This window comes from Hoplias malabaricus, chromosome 1 (genome assembly GCF_029633855.1).
Source record: "Hoplias malabaricus isolate fHopMal1 chromosome 1, fHopMal1.hap1, whole genome shotgun sequence".
Lineage (NCBI taxonomy): Eukaryota > Metazoa > Chordata > Actinopteri > Characiformes > Erythrinidae > Hoplias > Hoplias malabaricus.
The window spans coordinates 57,506,623-57,525,501 of NC_089800.1; the positions used below are offsets into that span (position 1 = coordinate 57,506,623).

Sequence of the window (18,879 nt, forward strand, 5' to 3'; positions counted from 1 at the left end):
TGTCACAATTCTACTCTCAGGCCCTGGATCGCTTGTGCCCCTTTTGATAACACCTAAAAATAAATATAAATATGATTCAAAAACATGTTGGTAGGGTAGGTGGATTGGCTACTCAAAAGTGTCCATAGATTTAAGTGCGTCTCGCCCTGTGTAAGACTGGCTCCCTGCCTCCAAAGTGTGTTTCTGCCTTGCACTCAGTGACTCCGGACAAATCGTGACCTGAACTGGATAAGGGGTTACAGACAATAAAGAATGAATGAACCAACATTATTACTGCAGTATTAAGTTTACATTATTCATTTATTTATTTATTTTCTGTAACCGCTTACCCAGTTCAGGGTCATGATGGGTCCGCAGCCTACCTGGAATCACTCGCAAGGCAGAAATACACTCTAGAGGGGGCGCCAGTCCTTCACAGGGCGACACACACTCACACATCCACACTGAGGGACACGAGTTGCCAATCCACCTTCCAACAGCTGTTTTTGGACCGTGGGAATGAAACCCACGCAGACACGGGGAGAACACACCACACTCCTCACAGACAGTCACCTGGAGGAAACCCACGCAGACACGGGGAGAACTCACCACACTCCTCACAGACAGTCACCCGGAGGAAACCCATATAGACACAGGGAAAACACACCACACTCCTCACAGACAGTCACCCGGAGGAAACCCACGCAGACACGGGGAGAACACACCACACTCCTCACAGTCAGTCACCCGGAGGAAACCCACGCAGACACAGGGAGAACACACCACACTCCTCACAGACAGTCACCCGGAGGAAACCCACGCAGTCACAGGGAAAACACTACAAAGACAGTCACCCGGAGAGGGACTCGAACCCACAACCTCCAGGTTCTGGGAGCTGTGTGACTGCGACACCTACCTGCAGCGGAAGAACCGTTTGTATTTCTGTGTGGTAAATGGCAAGAAAGATTACAATGGAACAAAACTTTGACAGCAGAGAAAAACATGGACTCAAGAAAACATGACCTTTCATAAGAGTTGCAATTGAGAATTAGCTCAACAAAATGTTAGTAGATTTATATTGTGCTGGAAGTGTGAGGGAAGGTTTCTGAAACAACTCTGGTCCCAGTGGTCTGACTGATAACTACACCTCCCTGAACACCACCTCGGTGATTGAATGAGCCGAATGAGTTGGTGCACGGCCAGGAAAGTGACTTATTTATTTCACAAGCCTCCTTATGCAGCACATTAGAACACACCTGGTCCGCTCACTTCCACAATACTGTAAGAGCTGATTGATGGGCCAGAGAGCCGGGGTCAGTAACACCTGCTGGGTGAAGAGTCAGGGCGTGTGGGCCAAGCCTGGAGAAAGTGACTCCAGAGGGATCTTACTTCATGGTTATAGTTGTGGGGGATTATCTCAGATTCAGAGGAATCAATCCTCCCAGGGTTTAAAGCTTGTTCCAGGCCAGACTGCCTTCCCCCCTCAAGAAAGCAGGTGGACTCTGAACAGTCAAAAGGGGCTTTTTTCTTATTTTCTGGATTTTGGGCTGCTGGCTGCAAGCCGGTGGAAGGGGGAAGATAGTGACGGCAGATAAAACACACAAAGACACCTCAGTCAAAAAGCTCTGAAGAGCAACATGATGTACAGCCAGGCAGATCCAGCCAAGGTGCAGCATCTGATGCATACAAATCTCCCATGTGGCTGTCAGTCATCAGCTCTATGCTGCATGTTTTCCACAAAGTAAGGAAGAGGTGAATATTTAGGCCCAAGTGTTTGTAACCTTGAAACAATGCTTTAAAGCACCACTACGTTTGTGCGAAAAAGATTGAACATATCTAGTCAAAAACCTTTAACTGAAGCAGCCAAATACTTCCCTAAGAAGAGGCTTTCATTCACTACAAATCATAATGAACACCCAATAAGTGTTGTCAAAATCAAGGACAATTCTGTTTTTAATCAATACAACACCGAATTAGCCATTCACAGTAACAAATTGGCTTTGACAAAATCACCATGACAAGGGAAAGGCTTAACAGCCCTTATAATGAATCCTGCTAACAGGCATCAAAATTTACGAGGTAATACTTTTGTCATTTTGAAAAGAGGCCAATCGTTTGGAGTCTTTTCATTTGTTAGCCTCGTCTGCACAATGGTTTATTCATCACACAGAAATCTGCATCCCCAGTGAGCATTTATAATCTACATAAATATCCATCTATTGCCCATCCATCTGTGACACAGACCAGGGGAGCGCTGTATGTGAAAGCATGTGAATAATAAAGAGCAGGGCCAGGTAATTCATCACTTCAGGCCATCAAGGTCAGCCCTCCACTCACTTTCTGTAATGCTAAGCAGATGGATCCAACAGACTGGTGTGGAGTGCTCCAGCTCCACACTGCTGCATCAATCAATAGTACCACCACAATGAGTAAGGTAAGCCGTTACAGAGTATGGTTCTACCAAGGTCCAAGTTCGCTTTTTTCAGAATCGGGGGGGAATAAATAAATAAAGTGAGAACAACTAAATGCACCAAATGAGGCAGAACAAAACACACATGATTCTGTGCTGCTAAGCCTGTGCCCGTGTGTGTATTAAGGCACTCTCCTGATAAGACTGGGTGGTGGAGCTGTGAGGATGCCTGGAGTTGGAGGTACTCTTATAGATAGGACCGCTGCTCATTGATTTGGCTGCATTTCAGGTTGGTAGGGGATGAGAGAGAGCCAAGCACTGCCAGGCAATCTGCTCCTCATGTCCTCTGGGTTATCTCCTCTAAGCCAGGCTACTCTGGAGCTGTGTGTTTCGGCCTTGGAACTTGGAAAGAAAGGAGAGCTTTTTACTGCAAGGTCACTAGTGAAAGTCAACATGGTTCACAGAGCCTCAAGTTGTTTCTTTAAACAAATGCAAAAAAATAATGATAATAATCATCGTGCGGCCAGACCTGGCATTAAAATCTAATTTGCAATATGTAATATTAACATGAATTAAAGTCACATTGAACCACATGTAATCCTGATGTGCATACACTGTTTTAAAAGCAAAATCTTAATTTCTTGAGATTTTGTTGGAAGGATTGATTTAAACATTGCTCCACTCCAATAAATAAATCATTGAAAGGCTTTTATTTCGCCCAGTTCAGCGTAATGAGAGAGGACTGCTCAGCCAGAGCAGGGGTGACTGGACTGACACTGATCAAAGCAAAAGTGGACTGTGGTCTTTTGATGGTGGAAGTCTTGGAATTCACCCAGCACAGTCCTATTCCTGAAGTCTGACTTCTTTCATTATGTGAGATCAAAGCAAACAGCCATCATGGATTCTTTCTAACAAAGAAAATCTCAGAAATCTAACTAATATTTGATTTCTGGGGGACATGAACAAGCATTGTATAAAATTAAATTTAAAAAGACCTATATCATGGAAAAATATACATACTTGGTCCCTCTGTGAAAGGACTTGGAATGCAGAATGTAGCACGATCAAAAGTAGTTCAAGGTCCAAAGGGTCCGTATGTAATTTTTATTAGCCCAAGGTCACAAAGATTTCCAGTTTTTAAAGGTGACATTCACAATAAAATTCAAAAGATGCTTCCTCACCATTTGCTCTTATTTACAAAGCCAGGTGTCAGTAAATGGCTAATAAAACAATCTCTGCGTGTGTGAGAAAAGGCATGGGAAAAGAGATGTGTATAATTCCTGCTCCATAAGTGAGTAATCTTGATTTATTTTTGCTGTTTCTGATTACTTCAGTTGGAAATTTGGGAGACTGCTAACTGCATGAACGTAAACAGACCAAAATTACTACGAAACTAAACAACTCAAGTCACAAATGAGTTTGCAGGGTAATTCAAACAGTGAGTAAAACGTACAGACAAGTTAAACGAGTCTTTTTTTCACCCTCAAACTTACCGTTCCACCTTAAAAAGACACAGGAGGAACTGAAGTTCCCTACAATCGTAGACGTTCCCTATAAGCCTGCACTGCTTCTTAAACTAGGTACAATACATGTCAGCCAATAAGAACATAGTCCATTTATATCTATAACAAATGTATAGTAACAAAACCAATTTTAGGGATACAGAGGTAGAAAAATGTAAAATCAGTTTTAACTGTTGTAGATCGATAAAACACAAAGAATTGGTGGATTCCAGGGAAAAGTCGATAGGGACTTTGAATCCAATGAACCCTATAAAACAGTTAAAACCTAAATCCTCTACATCAGCACTCTGCACTAGTGAATATCTGCTTGGAACAGGAAGCCTTATTAGAAGCATCACTGAATACATTTAGTGAGTTTAAAGGAAAATATATACGCCATCCTGGAAGTCTGGAACAATGTGTATACACTTAGACAAAAAAGCAGGCTGAGTCTAAAAAGAGGCAATCATTCCGTTCCACAGTGCATACTGATTATAAATTCTGCTCAGGGATGTCTTTTCTTTCCACTTCTCGCACTGCGGGACTTTACGGAAAATCACTTTATTTGATGATCTCAGATTCCATTTACAAGTTGGCACGTGGAACGCCGGTGCATAAGCACTTCTGGGTTCTAAGTGATATAAAAAATAAAATAAAAAACAAACACAAACTGCACCAATAGCAACTGTCCATCCAGCTCAATTTGTTTCCATGATGGATGCACCACACCTACCGCCAAGCCTGAAACCCAGGCACTGATGCTTGAGGCCAATCACTGCATTCTAATCAAGCCCTACAAACTACTGTATTCTTAGAGACATGTGACAGAGGCTGTGATGTACTGCAAATTCTTACAAAGTGTTCTGCTATGTCTGTAGACCTCAACTGCTCCTCTAGCTTTCTTAAAACATGGAAGGCTTCGAAGCAAATGAACTGCAGTTTTACACATCACCCTCTGGCTTTCACACAGCGGTGGAGCCCAAGCTAATCAGCTTAACCCAGAGGGTACAGTGGGGCAAATCTAGAGCAATGACACCCAAGTTGCCCTGAGCTCTTGTTTGCTTGCAATGATGCACAAGTGTGCCAACTTGCCCCAGGCCCTCACTCTTGTCTACAACAAGCTGGACTGATGAGACTTTGATGAGAACATCATCCTATTTTGGGGCTCAACCTATCCCAACCAAGCACCCAGAGCATGGCACTTTCCACATGACACATCTGAGAGTTTTCCCTAAAAGAACCCAGGGGACTGTTACTGGGCAGAACATACTTCAGAGTGGAGGTCACAGCCAACATTCAATCTGTGCATTTCCAGTGAGTCAATAAGCCATGCACAGTGCAGGCCCCATAACACTTCATAAACCCAAGCACTGGAAGAATCGTATTAAAAATATGATTGCAGGACTCAAATGGCTTGGAAATTACAACTATGAGGTTTTTTATTACTTGGGATAGTACCCATTTTGGATAATTGGGTTTACTAACACATAAAACTCAAAAGATCAATGCAGAACAACAGATGCTCACAATGAGTAACACAAGTGACAATATTTTACAGAAAAGAACAGAACTTACAAAACCAGAATTCAGTGATTTCTTGAAAAATCAAACAATATTCATTACCTATAGCAGAAAGCTTTTGGTGTTTTACCGAACCATCTTAAAAAGGTTTTGAGAGGTTGTGGGTCCATACAAAGCATTTTTGTAATTTATAATTCAATGCATTTTATTCTTGGAGTTTTAAAAAGTCATACTTGAATAATCCACACTAAATTATCGAGTCCCTGAAGGTTACATAACCCGGCCTTGTGGTCAGCTACGTAAATCAATCTTCATCAACATGTCAGAGTGTCAACCATCAGTATATAGCTTTCTATTAAACCAGATGGCAAGGTCACTGTGGAGGGTTAATTCACTGGCTCCAGCTCAGCCTTGAAATTGTGGAAAATGTAGTAAAGCAATCTGTAAAGAAGCACATACACTGAGCTCTGTTCATGGTTACAACCTCTTCTACAGTCAGTTTGAATGGCTAGCGTTTCATTACAGGCACTTTACAAAGATAATTCAAGAGTATGGAAAGTGAGCGAGCTGTGTTCATTTTATCTAATATGTTTAGACAGCTGAAGATCTCCATTAAATCTGCACAAGGATGGTGCAATATATGATATCATCACTGTTATAAAGTACATAATGATAGGATTTATTATTTTGGTATTTTCACAACAGAATTACATGTATCGGAAAATGACAGGTCTGCCAATTATGTGGTAAACAATGAGAAAGTTTTATAGATGGTATTTACCATAAGCACTTATGGAGCACACCGTTACCAATGAGTGAGTGACTTACTAGCCCATGAGGTGAAATGGACAGAAATCTGCATCCCCAGTGAGCATTTATAATCTATCTGTCCATGAGGTGTTTCACATCCCACCAGTAGTAGTAAATGTAGTAAAGATACCATGAAGCATTGACCTTGGTTTGCAACACCATGGTTTGTTTGTAAAATGTGGTATGTATGGTACTGTACTTGTAAAAGAGCCATTGTGGGATGCAAGATATTGTATTGTAACACATTAATAGTTAAATGGTGCACATTTTTCCAGGACCTCTTAATAAACATGGTTCGTGGTTTTATGGACCTCTAAATCATGACACTGTCTTTCTACGAGATAACCCTTAAGAAATATGCATATTCGATTCGCTTAGACATTGGTTTGGAACTTTTTGCAAGAACATTTTTCAAAAATAACATTAAATCTAAATTTAACCACTATTGTTACTCGACTGAATTTAATCCACTTAAAATATTTGTCACCAAGCTAAGCTAAACAGATTTAGCATTCCACTGGCACTGAAACAACAATCACCCAGAGAATTAAATGGAGAATTGAGGCTGGCATTTATTGGAGTGAGCGGATTTTCTTCTTCGTTACTCAACAGAAGGCTGATAAGATGGACTGAATTGTTAATCATTATAAACACCGTGCACCGCAGCTCAGTCTGCAAACACGGCCCACTCTCTTCTCAAGAACAGCTGCACTGGTTCTGTTCAAATTGGGCAGTATTTTGGTCACTCTTCAAGAAGTCTTCATCAGATAATAAAAAAAATCTGAGGTCTGCAGAACTGAATATACTTACAAAGCAGAAAATAAGCTCTAACTGCACAAACTAACACTATTTATAGATAAGGCCACATTTAGCCTGATGTAACATTATGAAACTTGAGTTATTTTATAAGATTCTTTCATACAAAACAATGTGCTTTACATCTGGTCATTAAAAGTAGGTCAAAATGGGCAACAACTCAACACATTTTAGGAGTCAATATGCAAAACACCAGGTTTAGAATTTATTTTGGGCAAAAAATTAGAAGATAAAAAATCCACAAACTGATGCTGAAATTTATTTACATGGTACCCATTATATGCTTTTGGTGAATCTCTGTATAAAAACCAATATGGACTTTTCACATGGCTTACTGCAAGAATTCATCTGCGTCAGAGTGGTTCTGAAAACCAATAGGACAAATAATATAATATAGTTGTGAATTGTAGAACTATACAGACAATTCTGAAAGAAGAAATTGAAAAGAAAAAATAAACTGAGAAAAAAATACAAATCTACCCTAAAAAGAAGGGGAGAAAAAGAGAGGGAAAAAATAAATAATTAAATTAAAAAGTATTGGTCCTTGGGATGAATGTGAAATATTATCTGTCTGATTACTGACAACATTTGCATAAGACATTGCTATGCAAATTTTAGAAACAAACTGAAAGCACATTCAACTGGAACATGTTGAACTTCACAAAATACTCATGTTCCATTTTTCCTCGTGCCAGGATGTGCTGCACTATCCCCTATTGCCTATTATGCTGTTATATTCTGCACAATCTTGTCTATTATATTTGGTAGGTATTATATTTGTTCAGAAAAGCAGAAAATAAGACTTTTCCTGTATTCAAGCTACATTTGTTAGTGGTTCTGAATGTAATTAAAATCACTGAACAAGAGACTCATTTGACCTCGTCTCCTCACACTAGATTATTCACACCTGTGTTTTTACTACGACATCCAAGGTGCTTATGCCCGCAAAAATGTGATTACAGTCTTGATCATATAAATCCAGTTAGCCACTACAAACGGATGGCTGCCTAGAAATTGTAATTGAAAAACAAATAGTTACCTGAGAGGCAGATGAAAGTGGTGTAGTCACCCTGGCCACCTGTAGCCAGGAAGGGAATCTTCTTCTTTGTCCTCCTCTTCACCTGCACAGCTGCTAGCATTCTCTCATCATGTGGTGTGAAGATCTCTTTGTTGATCGCTGATCTGGCGCTCATTGTGGCCTTTTTGTGGTGGATTAAAGAAGTGGTTCTGGGATCTTCACTCTGACAAGAAAAAGTGAGAATGTCTGACAAATGTTCTCTTAAAAGAACTTTTCTATACTGGGTTTATTTCTACTATATTTTATGAAAAAAATTTATAAAGCTGGGGGGGAAAATGGGAAAAATCAAGTTTTCATGCTTCGTCAAAGAATTGGTCTAAATCAAAAATTTGTCTAAAAATCAAAGGTTCCCAAAATTTTGGGCAGTGCCCCATTTAGAAGATGAGAATATTCTCATGTCCCCCTACTCCAACCCACACATACATGTACTTTGCTTCCAGCTTCCACTGGAGTTTATTTTAAACACTGTAATTAATACAAAACTGCAATGTCTTACTGAACAAAACAAAAAGTGACAAGTCACTTTACATTTCAATTATTAAAAGTGACATGCATTTCGCAGCTCCATTTGCTGCACCCCCAACACTGCATGGCAACAGCTCAGTACATAATTTCAGGTTCAGATATGAGCAACAAAAATTTCCAGGAATTATTCCCTATCAATCACTGTTTCCATCTGTCAACAAAATTCCAGGCTTTCCTTCCTGAAAAACAGTGCCAAATCCTGCCCGCACAGTTTAAATTAATAGCATCATTCACCAAAATTAACATAATCAGAGCCTACATTCTCTCAAAAATAACTGTTTACATGACACTGCTCAACAGCACAATGATCTTCATAGAAAGATTAATGAGCGAGCTCCAGTACGTGTGTGAGATAATGACTGTCAAAACAGAACAACCGCTCAAGAAAGATGAGGTGAGCCTGTGACGAGGCGGTGCTTTTTATCAGCCTGTCTGACTAAAATGATTAGGCTTGGCTCACTTCATTTCTTCCCCACAGCAGGCGTTGCCAGGATCAGGAGGGAGTGTGGAGTTCTGGATGGCACACAGTGATCTAATCCCACAGATAGAAACATTCAGCCAAGCCCAGGAAGACAGTGCTGAGATTCAAAGCTCCACACTGTACCTCATGTTCTCTGGGTCTGTTTAACTGTCTCAGAAGCACTTCAGGGATTTACCAGTGCCAGCAGTCATGTTCCACCTCTGCAATAGATGCAACAATAAGCACCAGTGTGGCCTAATTTTCCGTGAGATGACCGCAAGTAAAATCCAGTGCGCGTGTTTCAGTGATGTGAATCAGATCAATCTTCTAACAAGCTGCTGAACAGACCGGCATCATTTCACTGGTTGCACTTTCATTGTTCAGTAATGGGAGCAGATACTGGCATTCTGCACCATTAATCTCAATCAAGTAGTTTCCCAAGCAGAGAGTACACGGCTGATCCAAGAGATAACTGGCTGAATATGAGCACAGACACTCACACAAAGCACATTTGTTTTGGGGGAGCATATTGTGTAATTACTGCATTCTCAGCACAAGCAAATTACTCTTAGTCATTAAAAATAGGCTGCTGCAACATCATTAGATAACATTATGGGGCAGTCACCGTGCCGTGACAGACTTAAAGAAGACAAATCTGCTGTGCAAGAGGGTTGTTATGAACAATCCTACGGACAATTACAAAGTGGCAGATCTTTCATCAAGCCTGAAATTTTGGCTCAAAACCATTAGTACAACCCAAGTCAAACCACTTCTTCAAGGTGCAAGTCCAGACCTGACCTGATCCACGTCAATGTTTGCCAACTAAATTCTACACAATACTTTCCCCACTCTTGCCATACTGTATTCAAAGTTTTCAATAAAACCTGGTTGTGGTTATATAAACATCTGATGGCACGATTCCTCTGCATGGTACCTGCTCTACTCTGCTTTTTTGCTTTTCCATTAATCAATTTTGGTACCTTGAACTGGGCACTTTAAGTACTTGCTCACTTGTAGTTCCAAACAAGCATAGTAGGGACTAAATGTGACATGCAAACCTTACCAAGTGCTGATTGGCCACATTTAGGTGATGAAATGCAGACTCCCAGCACTGTGTTTTACAGAGTTTTTGTATAACTGCAAAGCTACTGCAAAGTAGAGGTCTCATTTGTTTTTAATCCAGCTCAACAGCAACTCAGAATTATGGCGTGGCCTTTTGAAGAGGTTCAATGCTCCCTGGATTTGAGCTGGACAAGTGCAACAAGGAATAAAAAACACTGAACACTGATCTGTCTAAAAGGATACACAGAGTTGTGTTCAATCCCCAAACTGTGGAAAACCAACCAGGTACTAAGCAAATAGAGTTGAGTAGAGTATGTACTATGCACTGTAAGAGCACTATGAGTAATAATAAACAAAGTCATTATATCAAGTAGTATTTTTCTACGTATAATTCAAAGTTTCACCATTCTGCACCCTTTTTAAGTAAATCAGTTAAAAGTCAAAACTGAAGTGGGGTGGGGGCGCTATCGAACTCTAACCCAACTCTAATATTTACTCAGAAAAAGATGTCTGAACCTGTCTGAAACAGAAGGGAGCAGTTGAGGAGCAATGGGTTTCATTTCAAGGTCAAAAGCAGTGGAGTCCTATATTAAATATTCCTTGTATATCCTGAATATAATACCCCAGAGATACTTCAATGCATGTCAATCCTCTCAAGCATTTTACAAGGCACGAAACATAAAGGCAAAATATCACTGGTCCCCCACCCACCCAATAAACACAGGCATGGACAGTTAAAACCTAAAGGGGGTTTCACACCACATTTCAGCACTTTGTGACAGTGAAAGCAAGGATTAGCTTCTTAGGAACTGCTGTTTTTTTTCCCTTCTTCTTCAGCCAATCAAGAGGTTTTCCTTGAAAGGAATGAGAAGGATGGCTGTAATACCATCAGAGGGAATGGTGGAACCACTAACACTCTGAGCAGCATCATGTGAAAGTTATCCCTGTCAGTGGCGAACTGTGAGCTTCTACACTAGCAGCTGCTTCATTACCTCAGCTTTCCATAAAATGCTGCTGAAAGCCCCCAAAATGAGCTCAACTTCAATCTGCAGCACCCAACGCTGGCAGACGGGGAACTTTCCTAATGACAAAGGTCACGCTTCGGGTTTCCTCAGCAGGAGTTTACCAAGAGAGAGGGCGAGCATCAGGGTTTCACAGCAGCGGTTCGCTAAGCCGGACCCTCTCCTCCTCTCCGGCTGAGACAGAAGGCACCCCTGTTTCTCTCCAAGCTGTTAACTGACAATGAGGGACCTGAGCCTCCTCAGGTGGATGACTGAAGCATGACTTAATCTCCCAGGATGTCCCACTTATGGATGACCTGTCTATATGCATCATGATACTCAACCTGGCCAATGAACAACAGCCGAACTGTGATCTAAGCGGTCCATACAGCTGATGTTTATAAGACATTGTGCAATGCAAGCCTAGTTATTCCTTTACAGCAGCTTCTGCTCTGTAGCTGTATGAACTGCAGACCTCTTCCAGCAGTGGGGCAGAGAGAGAGAGAGAGAGAGAGAGAGAGAGAGAGAGAGAGAGAGAGAGAGAACGAACATCAGCTCGGGCAGCCCACTGTGTTAATATGGAGTGTGCTCAGCAAGAGGAGGAAGGAATGCATTAGAACTACAGCCAGCTCTTTATACCCTTTCAGTAGCCCTCTACCAGGCTCCTACACAAACAGCAAGCTCTTAAAGCCAAGGAGATTGTCCCTTGACTCCCCCCCCATTACAGTACATATCAAAACCAGAAGCAAGAGAATAATGATTAAATGGTTAAATGCTTGGTTCATATAACAATGGAATGTTATATTGTGGAACACAGCTGTACTTTGGGGACCATAATACGAGTTTGATCCCTCTTACTCGAACGCGTCTCTAAATGTATACAACGTGCACAAAAGCCCAGAGCACTGACTGGCGGGAAGGATACAAAAACACAATCCTGAAGGTCACCTGCCATTCCCGTGAGAATATTCCACACACTCAGAGCCTGAGTCACTCCCTAGAGCCATATGATCGCTTGCAGGATCCAGGTATAAAAGGAGGTGAAAAAACAGGAATTAACACTATATTGTGCTTAACATGCCATTAAAAAGTTAGATTTTTCAGAATGTTCTATGTACATTTTTTTGGTTTGTTTTTTTATTTGAGTCAAAACAATAGAAAAATATGGAGCGAACCCTGCTCTAATAATTGAACATTTCATCAAACCTGACATTTCTACATGAACATAAGGCACATATTCAGTTATATCCAAATGAAATACTACCAGTGAATCAAATCAAACTTTGTTTGAATTCTTAACAAAACAAATCAGGATCACAGTGGCAAAAGGAAAAGTTCTATGTACTTTTGTTACCATTTGGACAGAGTAAACTGTGAGAAAGATCAATATAGGAGTGAACTAGATAAACGTAAAATGGAGGTGACAGAAGGTCAGAAACAGCTTATGGAAAACACTAAATAAATCCACATGTGGAAAAATAAAAACAGACATTGTGGAACAGTGCACTATAGTTTTGACCCAACCAGATGCTTCCTCTGCCAAAGCTTACAGCCCCTTGTCTCTTTCTGCCCTCTCAGGACTCATCTTGAACCACTCCTCCCAACTCCTCACACTCTCACCCTTCCCGTCTGGCCTCACTCTAAGCTTCTGAAGCGCTTTCTCCATTGATTCATTCCTTTGTGTTTTCCTTATTGATCCTCAACACAAGTAATACTTCACAGAAAAACAGATAAGGCCTGTAGGACCCTGTCTAAAGGAGGAGGCTGTAAGGATGCCCAAATCTAAATAGCAGAACATTGTGTTCTGCGCAGGAAACTGGATTTTTAAGAGAGACTTGTGCAACTGTACATCCTGAGCACTGATGGCACCTGTTGTCCCTCATGGGATGGGTATTAGAAATTCAATGCTTAAGGGTACTATACCATATACCTCATTAATACAGAGCACCAAAAAACACTCATATGCTGCATGTTTTGAAAGCCTGCTTTTTAAAACTGTATTGTAAATGTATCAATTTTCTGGTTTAACATCCAAATTTATGTGTGTAATTCATAGACATATTTAAAAAAATGTTTCATACTTTGAAACAAATCATCCCAGATTCATTATTAAATATGGTCATGTACTGACCATAAAGATTTTATCAGCACCTCTAGATATAAACAGCAAAAGAGAGCACTTTGTCCACTCTGCTGTCAATTAGCCTCATGCCAATAAAGGACATTATCAAATATCGTACCAGTTACAATAAACAGTTTGTGTATCATGGATCCTTTTTGTATAGTTTCTAAATAGAAACAGCTAGAATGCTGCGCACAGCACACACAAAAAAGCAGTCCCAAAGCATAATTTTTGCACTTCATGGGCATGGCTGGGGTGAAAGGCTATGCTGATTAATATAGGAGCATATTACATGTGGCACATGCCATTGTTACTGTGTTTACAGTGCAGATCACTCACCTAAGCTGCAAAAAATTGCTCACTTGACCAAAAGCCCTGCAATGCTCACATGGGATACATTATCACCCAAGTCTGCTGTCAATCACTGGTGACAACACCACCATACCATGTGTTTAGAGATGATTAAATGTGGTTCTAAAAAGTAATAATAATAAAAATATTTAAAAATAAAAGAAAAAAACACAACAGCTCTGAGGAGCCTGGCTTCCCAGAACATCAGGAGGCTATAAATTGTTAAACAGCCTGCAGGACGAGCTCCCTGAAAAACAGGCTCTAACTTCGCGGAGGTAGGTGCGCAGAAGCAATGCATGGTAATTAAGTACAAGAGAGAGAGAGAGAGAGAGGGAGAGAGAGAGAGGGAGAGAAATAATGGACTTGGAGCTACAGAAAACAGTTCTAAACTAGAGTAAAATGTACTGCTCATACAGCTGGAGGCAGCTCTCAGGACAGTTGCGGCACAGGCTCTAATGGCAGCTTATAGAGCGAGCTCAACAAAGGGAGCCATTTGTTTGCCTTGGTGAGTCAGCAGTAGGTGAGGGCTCATGCCAAAGATCCAGCAGCCAGCCATGAATCAAGGAGCTGGACGTGGCCAAATAATTCCATTTTGTTCCCTCTAAATAAACCTCCTCTTAGGAGACAAACTTCAGTTTCGAAACTAAACAAAACTCCTCACGTCAGGAAACATACCACCCAGGAAAGGTGTACGCAAATACATGTTTAGGAGCACACAGCCTCACAAAATGACAACTGATGTGTCGCTCTGTGCATATTAGACGAGCCACTGAACTGAGCTTCACTCATTTCAATAAGCTTATTTTGATTTTTCCCTCATAAAGAACAAGCCAGGTCTACGTCGCTATATTCTCCATTGCAGTGAACCTCAGCGGTGGATGTCAAAAAAGATCACCTCTACATAATGAGCTACAATTTCCAGCTCCTCTCTACATGAGAGTTTGCGGCACGGTCCTTGAATTATTCATCTCTCCAAGTGAGAATTAAGGAGCCCCATCAGAAAAAAAAAAAAAAAACCCTCCAGGACGTGATAATAGAGAGGAAATTTTAGAAAACCCATTTCCCCAAACGCTCAAAATGGGTCATGCTTTTATCTGCAGGAAAGAAGTTCGGTCCAACCGGTCTTCCAGCTAATGTGGCTGATCACTGTGACTGATTATACGGAGCGAAAGGGTTTAAACCAAATGCCCCAAACCAGAACAGCCATCATGGATCAAAAATTACACTGCGGTCAGGGCATTTCATTTGATACATTTGGGGAAATTAATATATTTGAGGATCAGAGATTTACAGGCGAACAACGGCCCCAAAAAATATGGATATATCGGATTTTTAAAGATCTATTATGAATTTTAAAAAATTAACATTAACATAGGGATCTGGAGCGCGTACAAAGCCACACACTTTTTTGTAGTTTGCCCCTATGTCTGACTCCCTCCAATCACAATGCTGGACCCATTCCACTACTCAAAGTGTGTACACTGTGCCTCACTCATAATTGTGGTGGAAAAACAAGCGCAGATTTGACCACGCTGAATGGTGTATAAACTATTAATTGTCAGATCCTTAAAGCTTTCATATGATGTGGAAACAAGTGGAGATCTGTCAGCAGTTGGTGAATCAGCTTCAGTGTGTGACATCAAGCACCACCTTCCCACAGCTCATTTACATGAAACACACCAATTTAAATTTGTGATTTGACAATGTGAAGAACAGCTGCTGTATACAAATGATTTCTACAAAAATGGAGACATTTTCTTTTGGCAGTGATGATTTGCATATGCTCATTTCATGATAAAACTAGTCTGTATGCAACTTTGCTGAATAAGGGCTAATCCCACATGTGAAATAACCATGAGTTACTCAAAAAACAGCATTAAATATTTACACTTAAATGATTAAAAACACCCAAATTGTATGCAGAGATACACACGGAAGTTTACATTTCCCCTTTGTTTACACGTGACGTATAGTTCATGACAATCCTTTGTGTTCCTTGAACAAATGATTGCAGGAAACTTGTGTGTACACACCGAGCTGGAAGTGTGGGTTTATGAATACAGCAATATAAAAAAAAAATAATAATGGCTCAATTCAGCCCCACAATAAGAAAGGGAAAATGTGACCCACGTGGCCCTCCCTCGGCAAATAGTGACGACAAACACCGCAGCAATAAATCCAAGGATCTCGTAGTTTGAGTCCGCCACAGAGAGCCCGAGCCCCACACAGACTGCAGCTCTATTAGAAAGACAAGCTGCTTTTAAAAGTGTTAAAACTGCAAAACACTCATACATTCAGGTTACATTTCAGCTATAGGGTCATGGGAAGAATACTAGAGCGGCTAGAGGGAGTCAGTTCAATCCTGGGCACCTTGTTTCTGCCATCAGACTCAAACATAAAACATCCCCATGCCTCTGAGTGCCACCTGCAGAGTGTCACAGTTAACATAGTTTATTTCCATACATTTAGTTTTAAAAGGTTATAAATGCAGTAAAACCAATGGATTAGTTCAGCAGCACAATACCATTTAAACATTCTCCTGTTCCTGAGCACAATAAATATCATCCAGGCATTGGTCTGAGCAAACTTTTGCAGACGCTAATATGGTTGTCATATTATATGCCCATAATCACAATCTTGTGTTCACACAGCAGGTAAAAATGGCCCAACTCTGAAATATGACCTGTATCTGACCTCAATCTGAACAGCCCACATTCCTAAACTGACCCATATGTGCAAAAATGTGCCTCCGTATCTGGTCAGAAGGAAATGTTTCATACAAAGCACTCACGTATTTGATTTGAAGGAATGGGACCAGCCCTAGACACTATTTTTACTCCAAATTAGTTCTATGTTAAAAATTGTATATTAAAACCACTGTCACAGATCGGATCATATTAAAGTGGCCCAAATCTGATTTTAGAAAGTCAGCACATCGACACATCTGTGCCACATAAAGAAACAGATGTGAGCCACTTTTACCTGGTGTCAGAGCGTAGCCTTTGAGACAGACAGAGCAGGTCCTCCTTTCTGCAGTAACAATCTCCACAATTCTGCGAAGAATTCACATGCTGGAGGTCTGCTTTGTGGATTTGATTGCATTCAGCCACAAGAGCTTTAGTGGGGTTAAGTACTGATGTTGGAAAATGAGTTCTGGATTACAAGCTCATCAAAAATGTATTAGACACTGATCCCTACCTAAATGCTGGGGGGCTTTACACCCCTCTAGCCAGCACTTTGCACTGGGCATGGTGATATTAGGCTGATTTGGCTGCTTCAGACCATCACATTGAATGTTGCACATTGAAAGCTCACAGGGTCCACCTTAAGGAGGGAAAAATGACAACGGCTGTCTGAATACTTTTGGACTGTGTAAGTCAGTCAGTCACACCCCGAGTTGTGTGCATCACTGTGGTTAGCAGCTTCTCAGGAAGAAACTAAACAGCTAACACTTGAGAATTAAGGAAGCATCAATTTCACACGTTCGGCAAAAATGTGCAATGACAATAATGAGCTTTGTAAAGAACATATGGGGGTGTTTTGTTGCTAAGAAAGAGAATAACAATAATAATGGACGAGGATATAACCTCATTGTCCACACGTATTTCTAAAATCAGTCCAAAAAAGTGCTGGTCTAAGAATAGTTATAGTCAGTATAATATTGTATTAAGTGAAAATGTAAAATGTTCGCTGGTTTATTATTCCTGGATTTAACCTTTACGTACAAGCAAGGTATACATAGATACATTATACTATCTTTAACAAAACCAGCTGTTCTCACCGTTATAAAAAGGTTCTGGAAATGTCAGGAGGAAACCTATGAATTTGACACGGAGTTTACCGGAGAGCCCAGAAACGTTGAATCAACCGTTGTCCATTTCAGCGTAGAGATGTTGAAACAATGTTGACTCAATGTTACTTTGCTACCGATAAACACAGCTCCAGAGTAAACAGTTGAGTCTAAAGCAGATTTGAATGTTCAGTTAATGTTGTTGACGTTGAACGCAGCTTAACACTCACAGCTAAACACAAACAACAACACATTCACGTCGATGAAATCTTCACTGCCGCGGTAAAGCTCACGCACCTGAGAGCGTTTGTTCGCTGAACTTCTCTGCGTCCCACGTGCTGCTGTTTTCTGTCGGTGAACAAGCTCCAGTCCGCGTCCACAGCCGCGAGAGCGTTATCTCTTCAAATTAAACACGCGCATTTCGGTTGTGGTGTGAGACGCGGAGAGTTAAAGGAGGGTGGGGGTCTCCGGAGCCCCCCTCTGAGCCGAGAACTGAAGCTGTACTGTGCGGTGTGCTCGGAACTCTGAGATGTGAACTCTGAAGGAGTGAAGGGAGAGAGCAGCGCGCGGAGAGTGGACTCGGTTTGACTTCGGGAACACGGCGATCACGTGGGCAGCACGCGCACATCCTATTGGATTCTCAAAACAACACCTTCCACACTGTTACCGCCAAGTGACCCGCTGACAGTAATACATATTTAATATGATAGTGTCTACAGAGACCAGTCGCTAAATGTTCAGTCAAAAGGCTATTCGTTTTTAAGTCAGGGGGAGAACATGAAAGGCATGAAACATATATTTAACATATGTCCGCGTGGGTTTCCTCCGGGTGACTGTATGTGAGGAGTGTGGTGTGTTCTCCCTGTGTCTGCGTGGGTTTCCTCCGGGTGACTGTCTGTGAGGAGTGTGGTGTGTTCTCCCGGTGTCTGCATGGGCTTCCTCCGGGTGACTGTATGTGAGGAGTGTGGTGTGTTCTCCCGGTGTCTGCATGGGCTTCCTCCGGGTGACTGTCTGTGAGGAGTGTGGTATGTTCTCCCTGTGTCTGCGTGGGTTTCCTCTGGGTGACTGTCTGTGAGGAGTGTGGTGTGTTCTCCCTGTGTCTGCGTGGGTTTCCTCCGGGTAAAAGTCTGTGAGGAGTGTGGTGTGTTGTCCCTGTGTCTGCGTGGGTTTCCTCCGGGTGACTGTATGTGAGGAGTGTAGTGTGTTCTCCCTGTGTCTGTGTGGGTTTCCTCCGGGTGACTGTATGTGAGGTGTGTGGTGTGTTCTCCCTGTGTCGTCTGCGTGCGTTTCTTCCGGCTGACTGTCCGTGAGGAGTGTGGTGTGTTCTCCCTGTGTCTGCGTGGGTTTCCTCCGGGTGATTGTCTGTGAGGAGTATGGTGTGTTCTCCCTGTGTCTGCGTGGGTTTCCTCCGGGTGACTGTCTGTAAGGAGTGTGGTGTGTTCTCCCGGTGTC

General features: G+C 41.6%; 1 protein-coding gene across 5 annotated transcripts in view; it reads right to left on the reverse strand.

The window, feature by feature from the left end:
- Positions 1–18,057, reverse strand: part of stxbp6 (syntaxin binding protein 6 (amisyn)) — a 237,803-nt gene extending 219,746 nt beyond the window's left edge. For 2 of the 5 annotated variants that reach the window (XR_010802172.1, XR_010802171.1), the window contains exons 1-2: positions 17,725–18,056; positions 8,078–8,279 (exon numbers count right to left, since the gene is read on the reverse strand). Coding sequence is in view for 3 of the 5 variants with exons in the window: in XM_066667717.1 (XP_066523814.1) it covers positions 8,078–8,231 (154 nt within the window). In the remaining 2 variants the exon portion in view is untranslated. Of the gene's footprint in view, positions 1–8,077; positions 8,280–17,724 lie in introns of all 5 variants that reach the window. The other 3 variants (XM_066667736.1, XM_066667745.1, XM_066667717.1) reach the window with 2 other exon arrangements.
- Positions 18,058–18,879: the final 822 nt, after the last annotated feature.